General features: G+C 57.2%; 7 protein-coding genes across 7 annotated transcripts; 5 read left to right on the forward strand and 2 right to left on the reverse strand.

Annotated features, from left to right (window-relative positions):
- Nucleotides 1-329: 329 nt before the first annotated feature.
- B0T15DRAFT_569209 (uncharacterized protein) lies at nucleotides 330-1,733 on the forward strand. The gene is made up of 2 exons (XM_062870798.1): nucleotides 330-720; nucleotides 803-1,733. The coding sequence occupies exons 1-2, from the start codon at nucleotides 413-415 to the stop codon at nucleotides 1,686-1,688; spliced, it is 1,194 nt and encodes a 397-aa protein (XP_062719506.1). The 5' UTR covers nucleotides 330-412; the 3' UTR covers nucleotides 1,689-1,733.
- Nucleotides 1,734-4,273, reverse strand: B0T15DRAFT_541067 (uncharacterized protein). Its single transcript, XM_062869830.1, has 3 exons — nucleotides 4,075-4,273; nucleotides 3,112-3,987; nucleotides 1,734-3,006 (listed from the first exon to the last, which is right to left on the reverse strand). Exons 1-3 carry the CDS (start codon nucleotides 4,188-4,190, stop codon nucleotides 1,800-1,802), a joined length of 2,199 nt encoding a protein of 732 aa, XP_062719507.1. The 5' UTR covers nucleotides 4,191-4,273; the 3' UTR covers nucleotides 1,734-1,799.
- Nucleotides 4,272-5,435, forward strand: B0T15DRAFT_439519 (uncharacterized protein; the record flags this gene model as incomplete). Its single annotated transcript, XM_062865895.1, has 2 exons — nucleotides 4,272-4,946; nucleotides 5,029-5,435. Exons 1-2 carry the CDS (start codon nucleotides 4,511-4,513, stop codon nucleotides 5,433-5,435), a joined length of 843 nt encoding a protein of 280 aa, XP_062719508.1. The 5' UTR covers nucleotides 4,272-4,510.
- A 137-nt stretch (nucleotides 5,436-5,572) lies between these two features.
- Nucleotides 5,573-6,559, forward strand: B0T15DRAFT_282957 (uncharacterized protein). The gene is made up of 2 exons (XM_062863603.1): nucleotides 5,573-5,983; nucleotides 6,050-6,559. Exons 1-2 carry the CDS (start codon nucleotides 5,796-5,798, stop codon nucleotides 6,192-6,194), a joined length of 333 nt encoding a protein of 110 aa, XP_062719509.1. The 5' UTR covers nucleotides 5,573-5,795; the 3' UTR covers nucleotides 6,195-6,559.
- Nucleotides 6,560-7,463: 904 nt separating this feature from the next.
- Nucleotides 7,464-9,487, forward strand: B0T15DRAFT_282962 (nucleotide-sugar transporter-domain-containing protein). Its single transcript, XM_062863604.1, has 5 exons — nucleotides 7,464-7,707; nucleotides 7,775-7,804; nucleotides 7,877-8,185; nucleotides 8,257-8,970; nucleotides 9,052-9,487. The coding sequence occupies exons 1-5, from the start codon at nucleotides 7,630-7,632 to the stop codon at nucleotides 9,322-9,324; spliced, it is 1,404 nt and encodes a 467-aa protein (XP_062719510.1). The 5' UTR covers nucleotides 7,464-7,629; the 3' UTR covers nucleotides 9,325-9,487.
- Nucleotides 9,488-12,036: 2,549 nt separating this feature from the next.
- On the forward strand, nucleotides 12,037-15,071 carry B0T15DRAFT_282983 (uncharacterized protein). The gene has a single exon (XM_062863605.1). It carries the CDS (start codon nucleotides 12,245-12,247, stop codon nucleotides 14,882-14,884), a length of 2,640 nt encoding a protein of 879 aa, XP_062719511.1. The 5' UTR covers nucleotides 12,037-12,244; the 3' UTR covers nucleotides 14,885-15,071.
- Nucleotides 15,072-15,345: 274 nt separating this feature from the next.
- B0T15DRAFT_504900 (uncharacterized protein) lies at nucleotides 15,346-17,806 on the reverse strand. The gene is made up of 4 exons (XM_062867511.1): nucleotides 16,977-17,806; nucleotides 15,977-16,157; nucleotides 15,804-15,893; nucleotides 15,346-15,664 (listed from the first exon to the last, which is right to left on the reverse strand). The coding sequence occupies exons 1-4, from the start codon at nucleotides 17,594-17,596 to the stop codon at nucleotides 15,575-15,577; spliced, it is 981 nt and encodes a 326-aa protein (XP_062719512.1). The 5' UTR covers nucleotides 17,597-17,806; the 3' UTR covers nucleotides 15,346-15,574.
- Nucleotides 17,807-17,867: the final 61 nt, after the last annotated feature.

Raw genomic sequence — 17,867 nt, forward strand, 5'->3', positions numbered from 1 at the left:
TTGAAACAATTCCCCCGGGGCAACAGGTCCCGAAAGCGGCGGAAAACATCGGAAAACGGAGATCGAATACGCGGACAGGCACAACTTCAGAGTCTTCAGCGCCGGCTTTACCTACTAACCCATCATGCCATGATGATCCTATACGCCTTGAGCACCATGTCATCGCTCCGCAAGGTCAATTCTCCCGCCAATAGGTCGTTAGTCACAGTTCCGCAGTTCCGGGCCCGGGGAGCGTGTGTTCTTCGTATTCTAGAACTACGAATACTGGAGTAGTATATAGTATGTCGTTGTGACCCTTTGGATGTTGCTTGTGGATTGTCTGAGTAGCACTCTCCGGTTCTGTGAACCGTGCCTTTCGTTTTTCGCGTTGACGTTTCGCTTTGCCTCCATTCTTTTCTGCTTATCCATCAACATGCGCTTCATCGCCACGGCTGGTCTGGTGGCCTTCGCCGCGTCGGCCACGGTCGCCCACACGCCCGCTTCTTCCTCCTCCTCCGACCTTGACGCTTCTGTTTGGGAGAAGCTCGTGCCCGTGAACCACGCTCGTCATCTGGGCCATGCCCGGAACCGCCCAGTGAAGAGACAGTCGGGATGGAACCCGCCCTCCGAGCTCGCAACCCCCCTGAAGGAGGTGTGGGATCACTGCCTGAAGACTTACAGTGATGGCAATCTCTTTGGCTTCAAGAACTATGGCTGGGACCAGATCATGGCCACTAATGGGTATGAATGGCACCGACGCCCGACTACTCTAGGACCTACCCACCATGTACTAGTATCTTTCAGATTAGCTAACCTCACGAAGTTCCATCAACATGTGTGTTCGATGGGATTCCAGCTCGCCCGTCACGGCGGCCCAGCGCAGCCAGATCGCCCAAGCGGCCAGCGAGCAGTACGAGAAGTGGTTCCAGTGGTTGTACGGCTTCGACAACTTCCCCTTCTCCAAGATCAGCGTCAATGTCGTTGGCTGGGCCGTTCGGGACACCGGCCTGCTCGAAGGCGACACGAGCGGCATTGACGTCTACACAAACAAGGACGGCGCCGGCGTCCCCGAGTGCGCGCCCGCCTGTGGTCGGTTCTACCATCACGACGGCGACTACAGCCGCTGCCCCAACGGCGCGGACCGGCACTACGACCAGTCTCTGTGGCTGACTGACGGCCTAGGCGGTGGCTTCGGCGGCGACTGGGGCCAGCAGGTCGGCAAGGAGTACATGGTGAGCGCGCTGAGCGCCGAGAACATCCACATTCTGCTGCACGAAATGGGCCACACCTTCGGCCTGGATGACTTCTATGACTGGACCCCGACCGGCGTGAGCAACTTCATCATGCTTGCTGGCTCGGCGACCGAGATCACCGAGTTCGACGGCTGGATGCTCCGCAACTGGTGGTACGAGCTCTCTCGCAACAGGGGTTGGCAGTCGAGCGGCAGCAACAGCAACAGCAACAGCCCCTCGAGCACTCCCAGTTCCAGTCCGCCCCCTGCCGCCACCTCGTCGTCGACTCCGCAGCAGAGCGACGCAATTACAACCGCCCCTCCGGTCGCTTCAGCCACCGAGATTCCTCAACAACCTGCTCCTATTACTTCTCTCGTTACGAGCAGTCAAGCCGCTCCCTCCACATCATTGATTCCTCAGCAGACCACACCGGTTAGGACGTGCAAGGGCCGTCAGGGACGGAAGAGGAGTGCGTGAGGCTGGATAGTAGCGCCGTGCTTTACTTGCTAATGCCGGACGAATCGCCCTGTGTGGATTTCGTTTCCTTGTATATACTTCCCGCCTAGTACTACGTAACCTTAAGTTGTACTAGACATTAGCCGGAGTCCAGCCAAGTACATCCTCCAACCACTTATCATTGTCCAGATCCATCGCGTGCATCCATGACAAGTCCTCCACATCCGGTACGCCGCTGTCCATCCCTGTTACACGACCATCTTCATCAGCTTCATGATGAGGCTGGCAAGGATCTTGTCCTTGTACAAGCACATACCCCCCTTGCCCCTGAGACGGCACGACAACATCCCACCTCGCCTCAGCCCACACCCTCGCCCTGCCAAACAGCCGCGCAAACACCTTGAACAGATTATCGCCGCGGCTGCTGGACTGAAGATCACCAACACCACCACCACCCCCACCACCACTACTACTAGCACTACTACTACCCGCACGATCCGCCTCATCACTAACCATATCAAGCTTCACAACCATCCAGTCCAGCGTCGACAGCAGATCGACCCTGTGCCGCACGGCGCGGCAATCCAGCGCCGGGTCCGGGTGGGTGGAGAGGTGCTTCAGGATGGCGCTGCACCAGATTGCCTGGGCCCAGAAGTGGGACGGCAGACCGACACACTTGGGCGGGGGGAATCGGGAGGAGGAGGAGGAGGAGAAGTGGTCGAGCCATGACTTGATGCCCTCGACGCTGCGCCAGAAACACTCGAGTCGTTCGAATCCAGGGACTAGTGCTACCCCTGCTGGGGTCCCTGACGTGCTGAGAGGAGGAGGGTTCGGCTGCTGGGACTGGGGTTGGCCGGCGGTCGACACTGACAGCATTGACAGGGCTGACTGGTCGAGGTAGACTTGGACGTAGTCTGCGTATGTGGCGAGGATAGGGTGAGGGATGCCAGTTTTGCTGCTATGCAACGGCGGCGGCGTCTGCGTGTAGTGCGCCGTGCCCGCGTTCTCGGCCGAGCACTCGCCTTGAGGGTCTACTAGGTTGAGTGAGTCCTTGAGGGCCTGCAGCTCCGCGCGCAGAGTGTTGAGGTAGAGGAGTGCCGCCGCCGCCGAGGTAGCCCCCGTAGAGGCTGCAGTACCAGATGATGCCGCACGCGAGCGATGATCCGCCTCGTGCTGCTCCCGCACCTGGGATGCCCTGTGTGCGAGCAACTGCAGTCGTACCTGGTATGCCAATATCTTGTCTGTTGGGCAAGACCTGTTACTTGCGATGACCTGCAATGCCTCCTCCAACTGGGGGCTCCATCGTAGAGCGTCAATACGCCCGAAGTGGGACGAAATGCTAGCAGCGAAAAGGCGTTGTGTCAGTGTCAACACCTATCCATCTCCGGGTCCGGGAGGAATAATTGCTCAGGTACTAGTAAGTAGGTACTAGTAGTATACATACTGCGAGCTTAGAAGGAAGCATGCCAAGAGCGCCCTCTGCCGTTCCATGAAACCGTGAACCGTGTCTTCTTCGCTGGGGCGTTGGTCCTTTTCAGGGAAGCCCTGCGTGTAGGCCACGATCGCCTGCACATCCGGCCTTGGCGGCTTGAACAGCCGCAGGTCATAAACCAGTGATATGGCGAGCACCATGAGCCGAGAGAGCAGGTCTGCCCGGCCAAGAAAGGCGTCGGTGCTCCATGCTATGTACGTCAGCACGGCAAGCAACAAGTCAATGTCTGACTGGGTCTCGACGAAAGCCGAGGTAAAGATGGTTTCTTTCAGCGCTTCGATCCGGGGCGTCCTTGTCCGGGTGGAGAATGTGGTGACCGTGATAATGGCCTGAAAAAGGACTGGCCTGTCCCTGCGGAGTTGGGTCACGGTTATGGTAGGAGCAAGGTTGAGGAATGGGAAGTTCGGTAGCATCTCGGATCGAAAGAACGCAAGGGACCTTTCTGCATCGGCCTCGGTGGGCCATATGCTGGGATAAGGAGGGATGTCACGCTTAAAATAGGGCAACGCCGTTGGGGAGCCTCGGGTTGGTGAAGTGGGCGTGGGCCGAGTCCCAATAGCAGGATCCGAGCCGGTAGATGTACCGACGGAGTTGGTCGGAGTAGCGTCTTCTGAGCTGGCCCCAGAATCTAGCATTCCCTGCTCCCTCAGTTGTCGGAGCACACCGGCAGGAGACCCAAATGGGTTGACGACAGCTTGCAGAGCTGACAAGAGGGTGTCGACCTTGCCTTCCAGCTGGGCAATGCGTGCGTCCGGTGCTCCGGCCTTTTGGGCACTGCGTCTGCGAGCCGCGTCTGACGGCTGGCAATCTTTGCCGAGACGCAGGCATCTGCAATGCGATCATGGTATCAGCCGTGTACATGCACCCCGACCCAGAATACCTAGCGGGTGCTGTCTTGGAAGATACACCACCTACCTTTCGCAAGGGCCGGCGGCTGGGTTAGGTTCGCATCGGCACTTTGCCTTGAAACATTGCAGGCACGCTTGACCGTATGTGCTTGTCTTAGCAGGGGCTCGCCTGCGCCTGTCCATACTATCAACTGTACGGTATTGAAGCAGGAAAGGCGGCTGAAGCAAGTAGTATGGCGGTGTCCGTATTCCGCAGGAAAGAGGCGACAAAGGAGGATATACGGAGTAAGCGGAGGAAATCCGTCGGGGTGTTGCGGCGACACGGATTTGGCCGGCCGAATTCCGGTCCAGGTGGGCCGGTGTTCGGCTTCTAAGTTACATATAAGCAGCTTGTAAGTGAAGCGGTGTATGTGAACCCTTTTCGCACGACGTGTAGCGAAAGTACATGCCTTCACTAAATTTGGACTTCACAGCCCACTCAGCTCCGAAAATCATCAACTAGAATGCCACAGAAGACCGTTCTAATCACCGGCTGCAGTGCCGGTGGACTGGGCTCACACCTTGCCGAAGCTTTCCACGCCAGAGGGTTCCATGTCTTTGCCACACTTCGAAACACAGCTAAGGCTGGAGCACTGGCTAGGATGGACGGAATAGACATCCTAGAACTCGAAGTCACGTCGGCCGAATCGATTCAATCGTGCGTGAAAGCTGTCGAGAAGATCACAGGCGGGCTCCTGGATGTTCTCGTCAACAACGCAGGCGCCGACCACACCCTGCCGCTCCTAGACACGCCAATCGACGAGGCCAAAGCACTATACGACCTGAACGTCTGGGCTCCGTTGGCCATGATGCAAGCCTTTGCTCCCATGGTCATCAAGGCCCAAGGGGCTATTTGCAATATCTCTTCGGTGTCTGCCGTCTGCAACTTTGCCTGGGCTGGTAGGTCGTGACGCTGACGAACCTCCAATATTTCCACTTCACGAGCCTCGCTGCTTCGGAGCTGACCATTTCTGCACCCTAGGCACGTATGCGAGCTCTAAGGCAGCTGTCACGGTGCTCTCCGAAACCATGCGCCTCGAGCTGCAGCCCTTCGGGGTGCGGGTCGTCACGGTCATGCTCGGAGGCTGCGCCACCAACGTCCATGCCGGCATGCCAGATCTCGTACTGCCCCCTGACTCTCGATACCACAAGATCTGGGAGACCATCGATCGTCAGAAGAAGGGTCTGATATACCACAACAGACAGGATCCTCGTGTGGCGGCGAAGAGCATAGTCGCCGACATTGTCGGCGGCCGCCGCAGTTATGTCTGGCGCGGTACCGCGTCGACTCTTTGTTGGTTCAGCACAACCTTCCTGCCGAATAGCGTGTTTGTGGATATGGCAAACAAAGACAAAGGTCTCGACGTACTAGCTCGGGAGAATAAATAGCACAAGTTGAAACAACTCGTGTATGCTAGGTAGAGTAAAGTTAACAGAAGCAATAGTAGTAACCGAAGATGTGGACATATTCCAATTCTCGGTTCCGAGTCTTGCAATAAGGTGTGTTGTACGGTAGCTGTGGGGATCAGCCCACGAAAACGGTGATGATGTCATAGGCGTTGCTCTCAGGAACAACACTTGCTCGGTCGACCTTGGAATCCAGAACACGGAATTCCTTTTTCAACGCGCATCTTACAAACTAATTCACTTCCAATTTCTACGAGAACCGAAAAAGCCGACGAAATCAGAACTTTCAGTACCCGGCACTATCCATCCACCTCACCTCCATCAACAGCAGTCAGATTCACCATGAAGCTCGCGAGAACCTCCGCCATCCGCAGCGTTTCGCGCCGCCCTGCCTTGCAGCAGGTGAACCGGCTCCGGCCCATTCAGACTCGATTCGCCAGCACCGATCCTGGGTCGAAGGACTCCGTGGGCGACAAGGGAACCGCCAAGGTATACAACCAGGACGGCACGAACCCCAACAAGAACCTGATGTACGTGTTGTTTCTGCTCTGAACAGAAAGCTGTGGTTGAGTCGAGTGCTAACGAGAGGGATTCAGATACCTCGGTCTCGGCGCTGTCGGTCTGGGAGCAATGTATGCCATGTTTATGTCCAAGCCGGGAGCCGTGGCTAGCAAGGCAAAGGAGGGGGATCCCGAGGGAGTTGCGCGGCAGAGGGCTGCGAATTCGCCGCCGGCTCGTTGAGGCTGTCAGGAGTTCGCATCGCTCTGTTTCCGACTTCATGAAGTATGAGTATCTATGGCCCTTCTGCCAGTTCCTGCCAACTTGAGCCCTGTGTTATGCTAGCCCTGAACATCATCCAGATCATTCATATTGATCGATGAGGTACAATCTAGGTTGCCATTACCTCGGCCTTCTTGAAGCCGTATTCATATCTGTCGCGGTGACAGGACAGTGCCCCTCTAATTGTCTCCCCTCCTAATCCTTCCCTTTCTTGAGCTTGTCTGCCCCTTGCCTTGCATGTTAAAGCTTTAAGTCGTCTCAGTGTCCGCTCTCTCTCGGGAGCTTGTTCATCTGCCAGCAGTTCTACACCTCGTAGTCAAGCGGCAACGGTGGCATAATAGTCCCTTGTACCCAATAGGTACACCTTTTCTCACTTCATAAGTTCATAGCTGCCCGGTTGTCAAAACCTCGGGCGGGGTTCCGTTCCGGGTTCAATGGGTCGCCGGATGGAGCTCGGCACAAAGCCCACATCTAAGTAATGCGGGGCACCATTGCCGAGTGGGGTTGAGGTTACACTGAGCACGCTCAGCTAGTTCAGGGCCGCCTTAAGGTGACACAGGAAGAGAAGAAGGGATTGCTTTGGAGGCATGTATCCGTCCAGTTGTGAGGGCTCGCAGGACCGAACTACCAGCAATTTCGTTGCCTCCTCGTCTTACAGCTTCATATAAATCAGAAGGAAATAACCCAGAATCCCCCATGGTGGGGAGCAGATCCCGTTATGGAGAACGTCGCTGAGGGGAATGGGTGAATGACGTGCCGCGGCGGACGGGGTTTTTCGAGGACCCGACCTGCAGAAGTGTCTGTGTATTTGGATCCTTTATACTGTGCGGCGTATCTGCTTCGACCAACATTTGCCGCGGCACAGGCCACAGGGTCGCATCTCCGACATCTCGACCACCCTTAACTGTACGCTGACGGCAGATTGGCGCTTTGTCAGGTCGACAAAGAACCGTCGCGTCTTCAAGCCGTGGGAAACTCACAGCAACCTGTACCTTACCTTAGTTAACCCGTTTCCAATCACCCAAACAGTTTCGCATCGTCAAACAGCCAAAGGGACCAGCTGAAACCAGGGCTTGCGAGCCTAAATCCACGACCTTAGCCTCCCGTGTTGTATCCGAAGCAGCCAGCACTGCTGCAGCTGTGCCTTGAAACTGCAGGAGGCATCCAGCGAGACACGCGACCGTGCATTGCGTCGGCAATTTCCCGGCTTGGCCTACGTACGGGAAGCACCCTTTCGGCAACAACAGAATTTTGCGACTACAGGTGCATTGCTTGCAACAGAGGGGTAGCATTATTCTCCGCCGAGAATCACATCCTCGATTTGCCGTGAAGAAGACACATTCTGCGGAGTTGCCGGCCAACAGCGGCCACATGCCCTTAAAGCGCTACCCGCAAGATGGCGGCCCACAGTCCCAAGATCCCAACGGGGCCAACGTTGCTCGGCATGCCCTTGAAGCAGGCATCGCTACTCACAGTACGGCTGTCTCGCCTCTATTACCGCGGGCTAAGGATGCAGTCGCAAGCTAACATGGAATGCGTAGCTGATGTTGCAAAACTCGGCACTGATCTTGGTGCGTACCGCCTCCTCGACAGCTCGGATCCCTCCCCCCCGCGACTGCCCTCGCTGACACCGCGACCTCCAGATCATGCATTACTCTCGAATAATGCGACCGCCGGGCGATCATCGCTACTTTGCCTCGACCGCCGTCTTACTCAATGAGATCATCAAGCTCGCGATATCGCTAACGCTCTCGATGCACGAGGTCTCGAGGAGTCTGGCGCCACAAACGCCCGTGACGGTGATCTTCGAACAGATATACCACTCGGCCTTCTCGGGGGATGGCTGGAAGCTCGCGATTCCGGCGGTGCTGTACACGTTGGAGAATACATTACAATATGTGGCCCTGAGCAACCTGGATGCGGTCCATTTCCAGGTTCTCTACCAGTTAAAGGTAACATGCCGGGCTCTGCGCCTTTGCCAGGCGCCAGGTAAAGTTGCGGGATTCGCTGACCTCCCCTTCAGATCATCACGACGGCAGTCTTCACGATCACCCTGCTCGGGCGCACGTTCGGCGCTCGGCGCTGGCTATCGCTTATTGTGCTCACGGCCGGCGTCTCGATCGTCTCTCTCCCCTCGTCAAATGCTAAAGACCTGGCGTTGGATATTCACGACTTCAGTGATCACTTCTTCCCCCGATCCGTCCATGAGCTGGGGCAGATGGCCGGGGATGTTGCAGAAGCGGCCAACGACTTGACGAAACGGAGTGTCACGGGGCTGGTCAACGAGCTGACGCGGCGGTCTGCGACGTATGAGGGCATCGCGGAGGACTTGGACGGGACCCCGAAGATGAACTACTCGATTGGACTGACTGCGGTTCTGGTGGCAGCCGTTGTGTCTGGGTTGACGGGGGTCTACTTCGAGAAGATCCTCAAGGACTCGGCCACGCCAGCCTCTGTCTGGACAAGGAATATCCAGCTGTCTTTCTACTCGCTGTTCCCGGCGCTGATCATCGGCGTCATAATAAACGACGGGGAAGAGATCGCTAAACACGGGTTCTTCGACGGGTACAACGCTGTCGTGTGGTTAGCAATCGTGTTCCAGGCGATGGGCGGGCTGCTGGCTTCGCTTTGCATCAACTACGCAGACAACATCGCCAAGAACTTCGCCACCAGCATCAGCATCGTCATCAGCTTCCTGTTCAGCGTGGTCTTCTTTGACTTCGAGGTCTCACTATCGGTACGTACCTTCCTTGCCCAGCGGAGGGTTGCTGCAGACTTTCCCGTCCTGACTCACTGACTGACTGACTGCTGCGCACAGTTTGTCGTTGGCACAGCTATGGTCATAACAGCGACCTACCTGTATAGCCTACCCGAGCGGAAGCGTGCTCGGCCGCCGCCGATCAATATCGTCAGCTACGAGAAGACCACGGTGGTTGAAGGGACACCGCGGTATCTCGACCAGGATAAGCTCGGCGTGAACCCGCTGGACGCTGCGCCCCGCGGTGCAGGGCTGTCGTCGTCCAGGCCAGCGTCGCCGCTCATGTTCCATGAACGGTCTCATTCGAATAGGGGGCGGAGGGGCGATGATTGAGGATATGAGCTCTGTCGGGCGCGTCGGCTACGGGTTACGACTTTTAAGTGCGGATGTAGTGGGTGTCGCAGTGGGGTTAACAAGAACCCTCCCTTGAATGGATGGTTCGGACGGGGATAGGCGCTTATGAGGTCTGAGTTAAAACGGCACACCAGGGGCGGTAAACGGTAGCATATATACGGCGAGGTAGGGGTTATGACGGCCCCGCGGCTTTGGGGTTGCCGGAGTGGGCGGCATAGAGATATATTCGTCGGATTAGATGGATCGACGGGAGCAATAGCCCGTGGAAGTGCACGAGTCACGTGTGTTAACAGATATATAATGGTCATTGTTGAGTTTTAAGCTTTTTCTCAGTTTTCATGGAAACAAGCTGCAAGACCCTGGAGGACCATGACCGGCTAGTCTGCGGTCCTCGACGTCTGTAAGCACGGAAATAGAACTGCAAGGTGCCGGAGGGTTGTACAAAATATATTGCCTGAGGTTCTGTGGTAACTTCCGTACCCTGACGAAGAAGGGGATGAACGGTGACACCGGGGATCGATGGCCGAAATGCGCCGTATTTTGCCGGGGGCCCTTGACCCACTTCGGCAGCTGGGGCCGAAGCCGGGAGTCCGGTGGGACGGGACGGGACTGTGCATCCCAGACAGAAGTATACAGTGTGTAATGTTTGAGACTGTCTGTTATGCCGGCATTCAATATGATTGAGTCACAAACTCTGTGAGGCTGACTCGTTTTCGGAACCCAGGCTTAGGCTATTGAACTTGTTGGTGACAGAAACAGAGCAATAAGATGGAAAGCATGCATGTGTGAAACCACCTGGCGCCAGAATACCACCGACTGGTCAGATGAGAAGCCCAGGTCAGCTCCGAGGATGCGGGTTTGGAAAGCAACTCAGCAAACCTGCTAGTGTACAGGCCAGAGTTCGTTTTGCAATCCAGGAGGTGAGCCCTGTGACTCCAAAAATACGAAGACATGGGCATCACGGTCCATGCCGGGGAACCCGATCGTGTCATCATCTAGCCATCCACGGGCTCGCTGACGTTGACCTCATTCTCCTTAAGCTCGAGGTCCGTGCTGCATGTTGGGATTCCGCCGGAGCCAGGCCCGTGTGCTTAGGTCACTCGGCCAAGTCCGATCATCAAATCGCGAAATTGTGAAATGAGCAGACCCCGCGGATGCGCGATGATCAGGGCGTGGCTGCAAGTCACACCTCAAGCAGCGCTGCCCCGATCTGCACATCATTCGGTAATTTTGGATTTTAGCGGGATCTCGGAGGACCTTATCGAGGGGATGAAACACAAGCAGCTCCCTACACGTGGGTGTGCGGGGCGCCTGAAGTTCTGTTGGGACATGGTAAGATGGGATGCACAACTCGAGATGGCATTGAGGCGCTAAATTGGAAGATCATGATGTTTGTTTTCAGCTCATATGGCCGACTCGATCGAGCTATTGGCGCTTTACTCACAGCTCTAACGCATTTGTTGAAGTTAAGGTACCTATACTGTGGCAAAGCTCTGCTTCCGAGCCGAGCCGGATCTGAGCTGTGCTGTGATACCGTAGAGAAAGGTGCAGCCGAGGTCTTTTGAGAGGAATGTTTCAGACCGTGACATCAGCGAAGACTCAACCGTCTCAAGTCATCAGCCACCGCAGAACACATGGGAGATGTCCAAGATGCCCGCCAGACTCTAGGCCCTACCCTAGCTGGCGTAGGATTTTTGGGAAATCCGGGGGATGGTGTTTTTCTTTCGTCACCCCTTGCAATTGCGCGCTGTGGACGATCTGTGAGCTGGACGATTTTCGACTGGGGCATCGAGAGATTGCTGACGATCATCCGCACTCGCTGGTCTAGCTCACACTCCGCTTCACTCTACACCACGCCCGAAGACAGCATGCACAATTTGCTGACCTCCAACGCTGGAATGAGACACGATGATCATTGTTTGTGCGCCAACGTGCCGGTTCCCCTTTCCCGGACGCCGCCGGAGACAGCCGGTGGCGTGGCCTCCCAAACTCCTGGAGCCAAACCCAACGCACTGGATTCTACATCGATCGCTCGCTGTTGTGTGAGAGTTTTCTCCCCCCTCATGACACGCGTGGCTTAACTAACTACAGGGGTCGCTGGCAACCCTGCAGATTAGCAGCTGGGTTAGCGGCCTTTAGCATGGGCCCTTCCTCAGCGTGCCACCTCATTCGCCAATCCTCCATGCAGGCCCGCCGAATGGTCGTCCGCTCGAGACCTGCCCCGAGTACGATTCGGTTCTTGATACCAAAAATGTTGCGCGAGCTTTGCTCACTCAAATTGCGGCACCTTCGTCGGGGTCCTTCCTCAGGGACATCTGACACCAGCAGCGACAGAATCCGTCCTTCGACGTAACGTGGCTTCCAGGCAGGCCTGCGTCCGCCAAATTGCAATGTCGTGAAGCAGCTTAGGTGGGTGGAGTCTCGCAGACGCACTTGGGGAGTTTGTTGATTGCCGTTACAAGGGGGTGCCCCGGTCTACACATGCCCGGCCGGGACAACAGGCAAAGGTCTTGTGTGGGAAACCCATCGTTTCCTGCCACGCAGTCTTATATTAAGACGCGAGGTCCCGCCTGTCTGCTGGCTTCCGGGCGGTCCCTTGCATGGGAAATGACCACATTGCTGGGCCGGAACTGGGCACCCATTCTCTTGTCCGCCTGGACAATTGTTTTCTTTTTGGGTCGCGAAAGTGGCTGGGTTCATGCGAGGAGCGGAATCTCCACTGCCTGTTGGAGACCGTGATCAAGATCTTGTCCCGGCCACTTAAGAAAAAACGAACAGCCGGCCCATGCACCAGCATCGGTGACCCGAGTTTTCTGCCAACGACCGCACCCAAAGTCGCGGCACGCCAGCGCCGAGTCGAGCCCAGCGAGTTCGAAATCAGCTCGCTGTAACGGCCGCAATGGGGCATTCGTCGAAATTCGTCTTCCCTCTGCCGGGCCGGAAACAGAAGCATGCGCCCATTCCGCAGATATCATCGCCGTTGACGACCAAAGCGCACAAAATACTCGGAACCTCGGCGCTCAACATCGACTCGGCAGCCTCTGCGATATGGGAGACGCAGTCGAACTCGGGAATTAGCGTCGCGGTTTCGGAGACGACAAACGGACAGCTTGAGCTTGGGCCGACACATGATGGGCGGGCTGCGTTTGGGACGCTGCGGGATAAACACTGGGAGCAAGAGTCCGAGATCATTCCCGTGGTGCTGAACCGGCAAAGCGACTTTCCCGGGTCAATGGTTCCAGATGGTGCAACGGATGCTTCGAGCCTGCGGCGGCGGCAGTCAAGTTCGACCATCACATCCTACTACGACAAGTCCAAACTCCCGCTCTCGATATCGCAACAGACATCGAACTCGGCCATGGCGAAAGGGCTTCCGCCGAAAGCCCAGGCCTTATTAGATTATGACGCCAGCTTTGTCGACCCATCGCAATCACAGACGCAGAAGGCTCGGAAGAAGCCCTCGAGACTGGACCTCTCGTCCCTGCTTCACATGCACAGGACACCAAAGCATCTCCACCAGGACACCAGCAGCAATAACAACACCAACAACACCAACAACACCAACAACCAGCTGCTCGGGCACGACATGTTTACGAAGTCCCCGTCCGTGATGTCCATGTCTCCGCTGGTGACCCCGTCGCCGGTTCCGCAACGACCAGACCGGGATATCAGGAGAAAGACCACGAGAGAGTCGCTGAGAGAGGGTGTGGCACAGCGGCCGGACAGCGAAAGGCAACAACAGCAATCCAAAGACACGGCGGACTTGTATAATCTCTACGATCACTACGAGCAGCGGACCTTCGCCGATGCCATGGACCGGGAGCTGAAAGGCGGTGGTTACCAAGTCGAACCCCCGAGCCGACCTCCCTCTTACCCTCCGCCAGTCCCCGGTCAATCAGGGAAAGGACTCCTCTCTCCTTTCCCAGCCCCCTCGTCGCGGGCCGCCCGTTCAGTGAAACAATCGCCGCTGGTTACGACGACGGAGAAGCGTAAATCCACGGGCTCTGCCACTCCTTCGAGCCCCGTACCGGCGGACACGGCCAGTGTCTCAAGCAGACACACCAGGACGTCGAAGGCATCGAAGCGCACAGACCGCAGCCTCCAGGAGATTGACCTGTTACAGAACAGTGTTCTGGCTCTATCGTCGGACTCGGAGGACGACTATGAGCTCTCGTCCAAGAGCTCCCTTGTGGTCCCGACATCGAGCGACGGCCAATCGAGCCCCACCAGCCCCCGGTTCTCGACCCGTCAACCGGCCGCAACAGGTGTGTATCATGGCAGTCGAGACAAGCCGATGAAGCGTACCAGCTTTGCACCTAGTCCCAAACCGTCACCCGGCAGTCAAGAGTTCGAAGCGGTGAAAGGACCCAGAATCAGTCCGCGCTCGAGTTCCTTGAACGCCAAGAAGTCGGTGAAGGCAGCGCTGCCTGCACTTTCTCAGGACATGTCTCGGCTGTCCATCGGCACGGCGTCAACCGGGCGCACCGTTTCCCATGTGGGCAGCAGGGGCTCAGACCCGGCAAACAGCGAAAGAAAGGCAGTCAAGAAGATGCGCAGCGAGGCACAGTTCGATTTCCCGGCTCCACCGGGGCAGCGTGGGCAGCGGGCAGCGTCAGTGTCTCGGATCTCAGACCAATCGCTTGTGCTGTCGCCGACCACCGTGGACATGTACCTGCAGAGCCAACGCTCCCTTGCGCCACCCGAGAATGGGTCCATTCGCAGCAGCACGAGCCTGGGCAGTGCGGTCAATGCGAGCCGACGCGACAGCACCGCCAGCAGCCTCCACGACGGCAACAGCGGGCGGTTCATGGCGGTCAGTCGGCAGGAAGAGATGCTCCTGGCTGCGCTGCGGATGAAGCGGGCACGGATGCGCGAGGAGATCATCGCCGAATTTGAGGAGGACATTGAGAAGGAGGAGCATCAGCTCCGGCGAGAGGTCACCAACGACAGTGTCACCACCGCCGGGAGTGTTTCGAGAGAATCGTCGAGGTGCACGATGCGCCTGGAGACGGGGACGCTGAGCGCAGTCCCACGCCCACGGCACCAAGCGAAGGAGAAGGCAGTTCCGTCGAGGGCTCCCTCCGACCAAGCATCACACGAGTCATCCCGGAACACGCCCGTATCGGGGATGGTTGACTTTATTGATTATGACGACCTCCTCGTCTCGCCGATCGGCAGCCTTAAACGGCAGGACAGCAAAGCCAGTTCCATCAGCAGCCGGAAGTCGGCCTCGACGAGGCAGAGGGCGTCATTAAGCGCCATGCCTGCGCCTCCGCCGTCTAGAGTCCAGCGGAGAGACGGTGGCTCCTCTCGGACAGGTTCGGTCCAGACCAGCCCCAATGGCCAGACGGATCTGCCGCATCGGATTCTGGAGGATCCGGCCGAGGACGACGAGGATGAGGACGGGATCCCCCGGCCGGACTCGCCCATCTCGCCGTCCGACTTCCCAGCGCCGGTGTCTTCTGGCATCAAGAACAAGAAGCAGGTGCGGCTGAGTGCGGTGGGCTTCTACAAGCCGAATTTTGAAGCCGGGTGGTGAAAAAAAATACCAAACACCAGCGATAGACATCGCAATTTCCTTGGTCATAGAAGCGTGGCGCAGCGAAGGGTACGGATGGCGGCACGAGTCTTGCTTTTACATACTTGATGTTTCCTAAAACGAATATGAGGGGCTGGGGGCTTCCTAGCAACTACCTTAATGAGGAGGACGGAGGCAGTTCTGGATACGGGGACCACTGGGAGGACAGGGGGCCATGATCTGACGACCTGGCGGGCTCAGCGCACGCACTTGCTTCATCCGATGCTGGCCCGGCGGCGGGTCCGACCGGGCTTCCATTAAGGATCGGCACGAGCCGGGACTTAATACTTAGTAGACGCTTATACCCCTTTGTAATCGGCCGAGCCTGATGAGACATGCGGTTGCATGTGGATACCAATACATCTCTAATCTATAATGCACGGCTTTTTAGGTGTTGTGCCAGGGAGTCGGGGGGCGTGGGTGGGTGTATGGCGAGGGGTGGGCGTGAAAAGGGGGGTGTGCTGGGTATGTACTAGTATGGCATGGGTTGTGATGAGAAGGAGGACAAGAACGGGATGCACGCCAGCTGAGATATGTAGATTCCCCAAAGCGACAGCTGATAGATAACCTAACCTGTCTAGGTACCTTAGGCAATGCCACAACCAGCAGTCAACTCCGTTTCCTCCCACCCACCCTCCATGCTCTCTACCCTCAGCCCAACCTAGCCTGCCGCTCCACCTCCTTGCGGAAGACATTCCTCCTGCCCAGAGCCGTAGGCGACCACCTATCCCGATCTGTCAACTGGAAACTATTAGTACTATTCACATTATTCATCTCCGACTTCTTATCACCTCCACCACAGCTCACAGTGACAACCGAAGGAGGAGAAGGAGAAGCCACCCGCTCAACCCGGCTCTGCTGCACTCCATCATCATCGTACCCGCTCGACCTCCTCCTCCTCCTCCACCTCCTCCACCTCCTCCTCCTCCTTTGGTCCGTTCTCTTCATCTGAGCCGCCGCCACCGTCAGCCTACCAACACCACTGGCAATCAGGGGGAAACGACCTGTCCGGTGCCGGGGGAGGACACAGAACGCTGCTAGTGCTAGCGCTACTAGGGCTAGCACGGCGGCGATGACTACGGGGATTGTGAGGATGGCCGTCGCCGCGTGGGTTCCGGATCCGGGTGAGAGGACACTCCTGCTCCCACTCCCGCGTCCGCTTCTGGAGGTGGAGGAGGAGGAGGAGGAGGTGGTGGTGATTACACACTGTTGGACTGACAGCTTGGTTCTGGTTCTGGTTATGGGGGTCAATATCCACACCGCTACCACCACCGCCGATCTGGGATCTGGAGGAGGAGGCGGTGGTGGTGTCGTTGTAGGTAGGCGAGGACGAGTATCACGGGGTTCAGGTTGGGATAGGCCCTGAGGATGGCCGGCTGAACGGTCTCCCGTGCTTCGGGGATCGCGGGGAAGGTGAGGCCTGCTTGAGTTGTAGAAGCTTTGTAGGGAGACGGTTAAGCTTGGGGGGAAGTAGGATGGTGGGTCCGACGCCGGCGATGGTGCCCCCGGTGCCGGTTGCGGATGCCACTGGTGCCCGGCCTGTGTAGGTGGAGGCGTGGCCGGACGGGGAGAAGATGTAAATCCCTGTTGCAGCGAGGCTTGCTAGGGAAGGACTTGACCGTTTGTCCGGAGAAGTGTTTTAGGCCCACCGGGCTGGCGCTGGATGAGAGTAGGCTGTGGATGGCGTCGGATTCGACGGGCGAGATTTACGTGCTGCAGAAGACTGGCGAGCCGGGGAGGGGGAGTTTGTCGGCGGTGATGGTGGGAGAAGCGGTGGGGGTGGAGGCGGGATTGGAATTGTGGCAGGCATGATCTGGGGCCGAGGGACGGAGTTGTTGAGCTGGACGTTTGTGGTGGCGATGGGTGCCGTGGTTGATGTTTTGAGATGCTTGTTCTGTAGTAGATTCTAGAGTCTATTGCTGTTGAAATGGCACTGGATCACCCAACTCCAATATGGTACGTCCAGGACACTTTTAACAGAGAGGCTCCTAATAATCAATATACCCACCACTCCGCCATCATTGGCACTACTACACGCTATCCCTGCACCTACACCTCCAAAACCGGCCCGGTCTCGCCATAAACCGGATCCCGCCCAAACCACTCCAACGCCTTGATCCTCCCGACCCTCTCCTCCTCCTCCTCCCCACCCTCCCCAGGATAACACATATCCCACTGCTCCGCCCCAACAGGATACGACCCCACCATCTCAAACCCTCCCCCTTCCTCCCCTTCCTCCTCACGCAGAAGCCGATGAGCGACCCCAGCCGGTATCACAATCACGTCCCCAGTCTGCACAACAACCTCCACCCGACCCGGGTTCTCCTCCCCGCCAAAGAGCAACCTCGCCCTCCCCGAGCTGACACAGAGCACCTCGTGCGTGGTGCTATGGAAGTGGCTGGTGGGATACATCCCGTAGCGCCACTGCGGCGCCACGATGTTGGTTTTACGGAGGTGGTGCTCGATTGCCTCGGCCGTTGAAGCTTTGCTGGGGTTGTTATTGTTGTTGTTGGTTGGGGAGGTGAAGGTGAAGGCTTGGCGGTAGAACAGGAGGGGTTTGTTGGTTGCTGCGCTGTTTGGTAGGTTGGAGGGCGGGTGAGGCGGGATGAGGTGTTTTTCTGTCTGGAGGGTGGAGAGGGGGGTGAGGTTTAGAAGGAGTTCGGAGCGTGTCATCTTTCTAGATGGTAATAACGGTCGAGAGATAGAAGCCTCGCCTGGGGAGGATGATGGTCCGTTGGGGATGGCCAGAGGTGCTCCAAGTGAGTGCTAGTAGAGGTTTGTGTAGCCGAACACGGGTAGGTTGTTACCGTAAAGTGAAATAATAGTATAGTAGATGTAAGTTTACCTCTAGGGTACAAGGCGAGAAGTCCGATTTGGCTTGAGCTCAACTTCGGAACAAGCCAGGTTTTACCACTATACCTACGGTACATATGACCCCGGCCGT

This window comes from Chaetomium strumarium (genome assembly GCF_033439665.1).
Source record: "Chaetomium strumarium strain CBS 333.67 chromosome Unknown B0T15scaffold_6, whole genome shotgun sequence".
In the NCBI taxonomy this organism is placed as follows: Eukaryota; Fungi; Ascomycota; class Sordariomycetes; order Sordariales; family Chaetomiaceae; genus Chaetomium; species Chaetomium strumarium.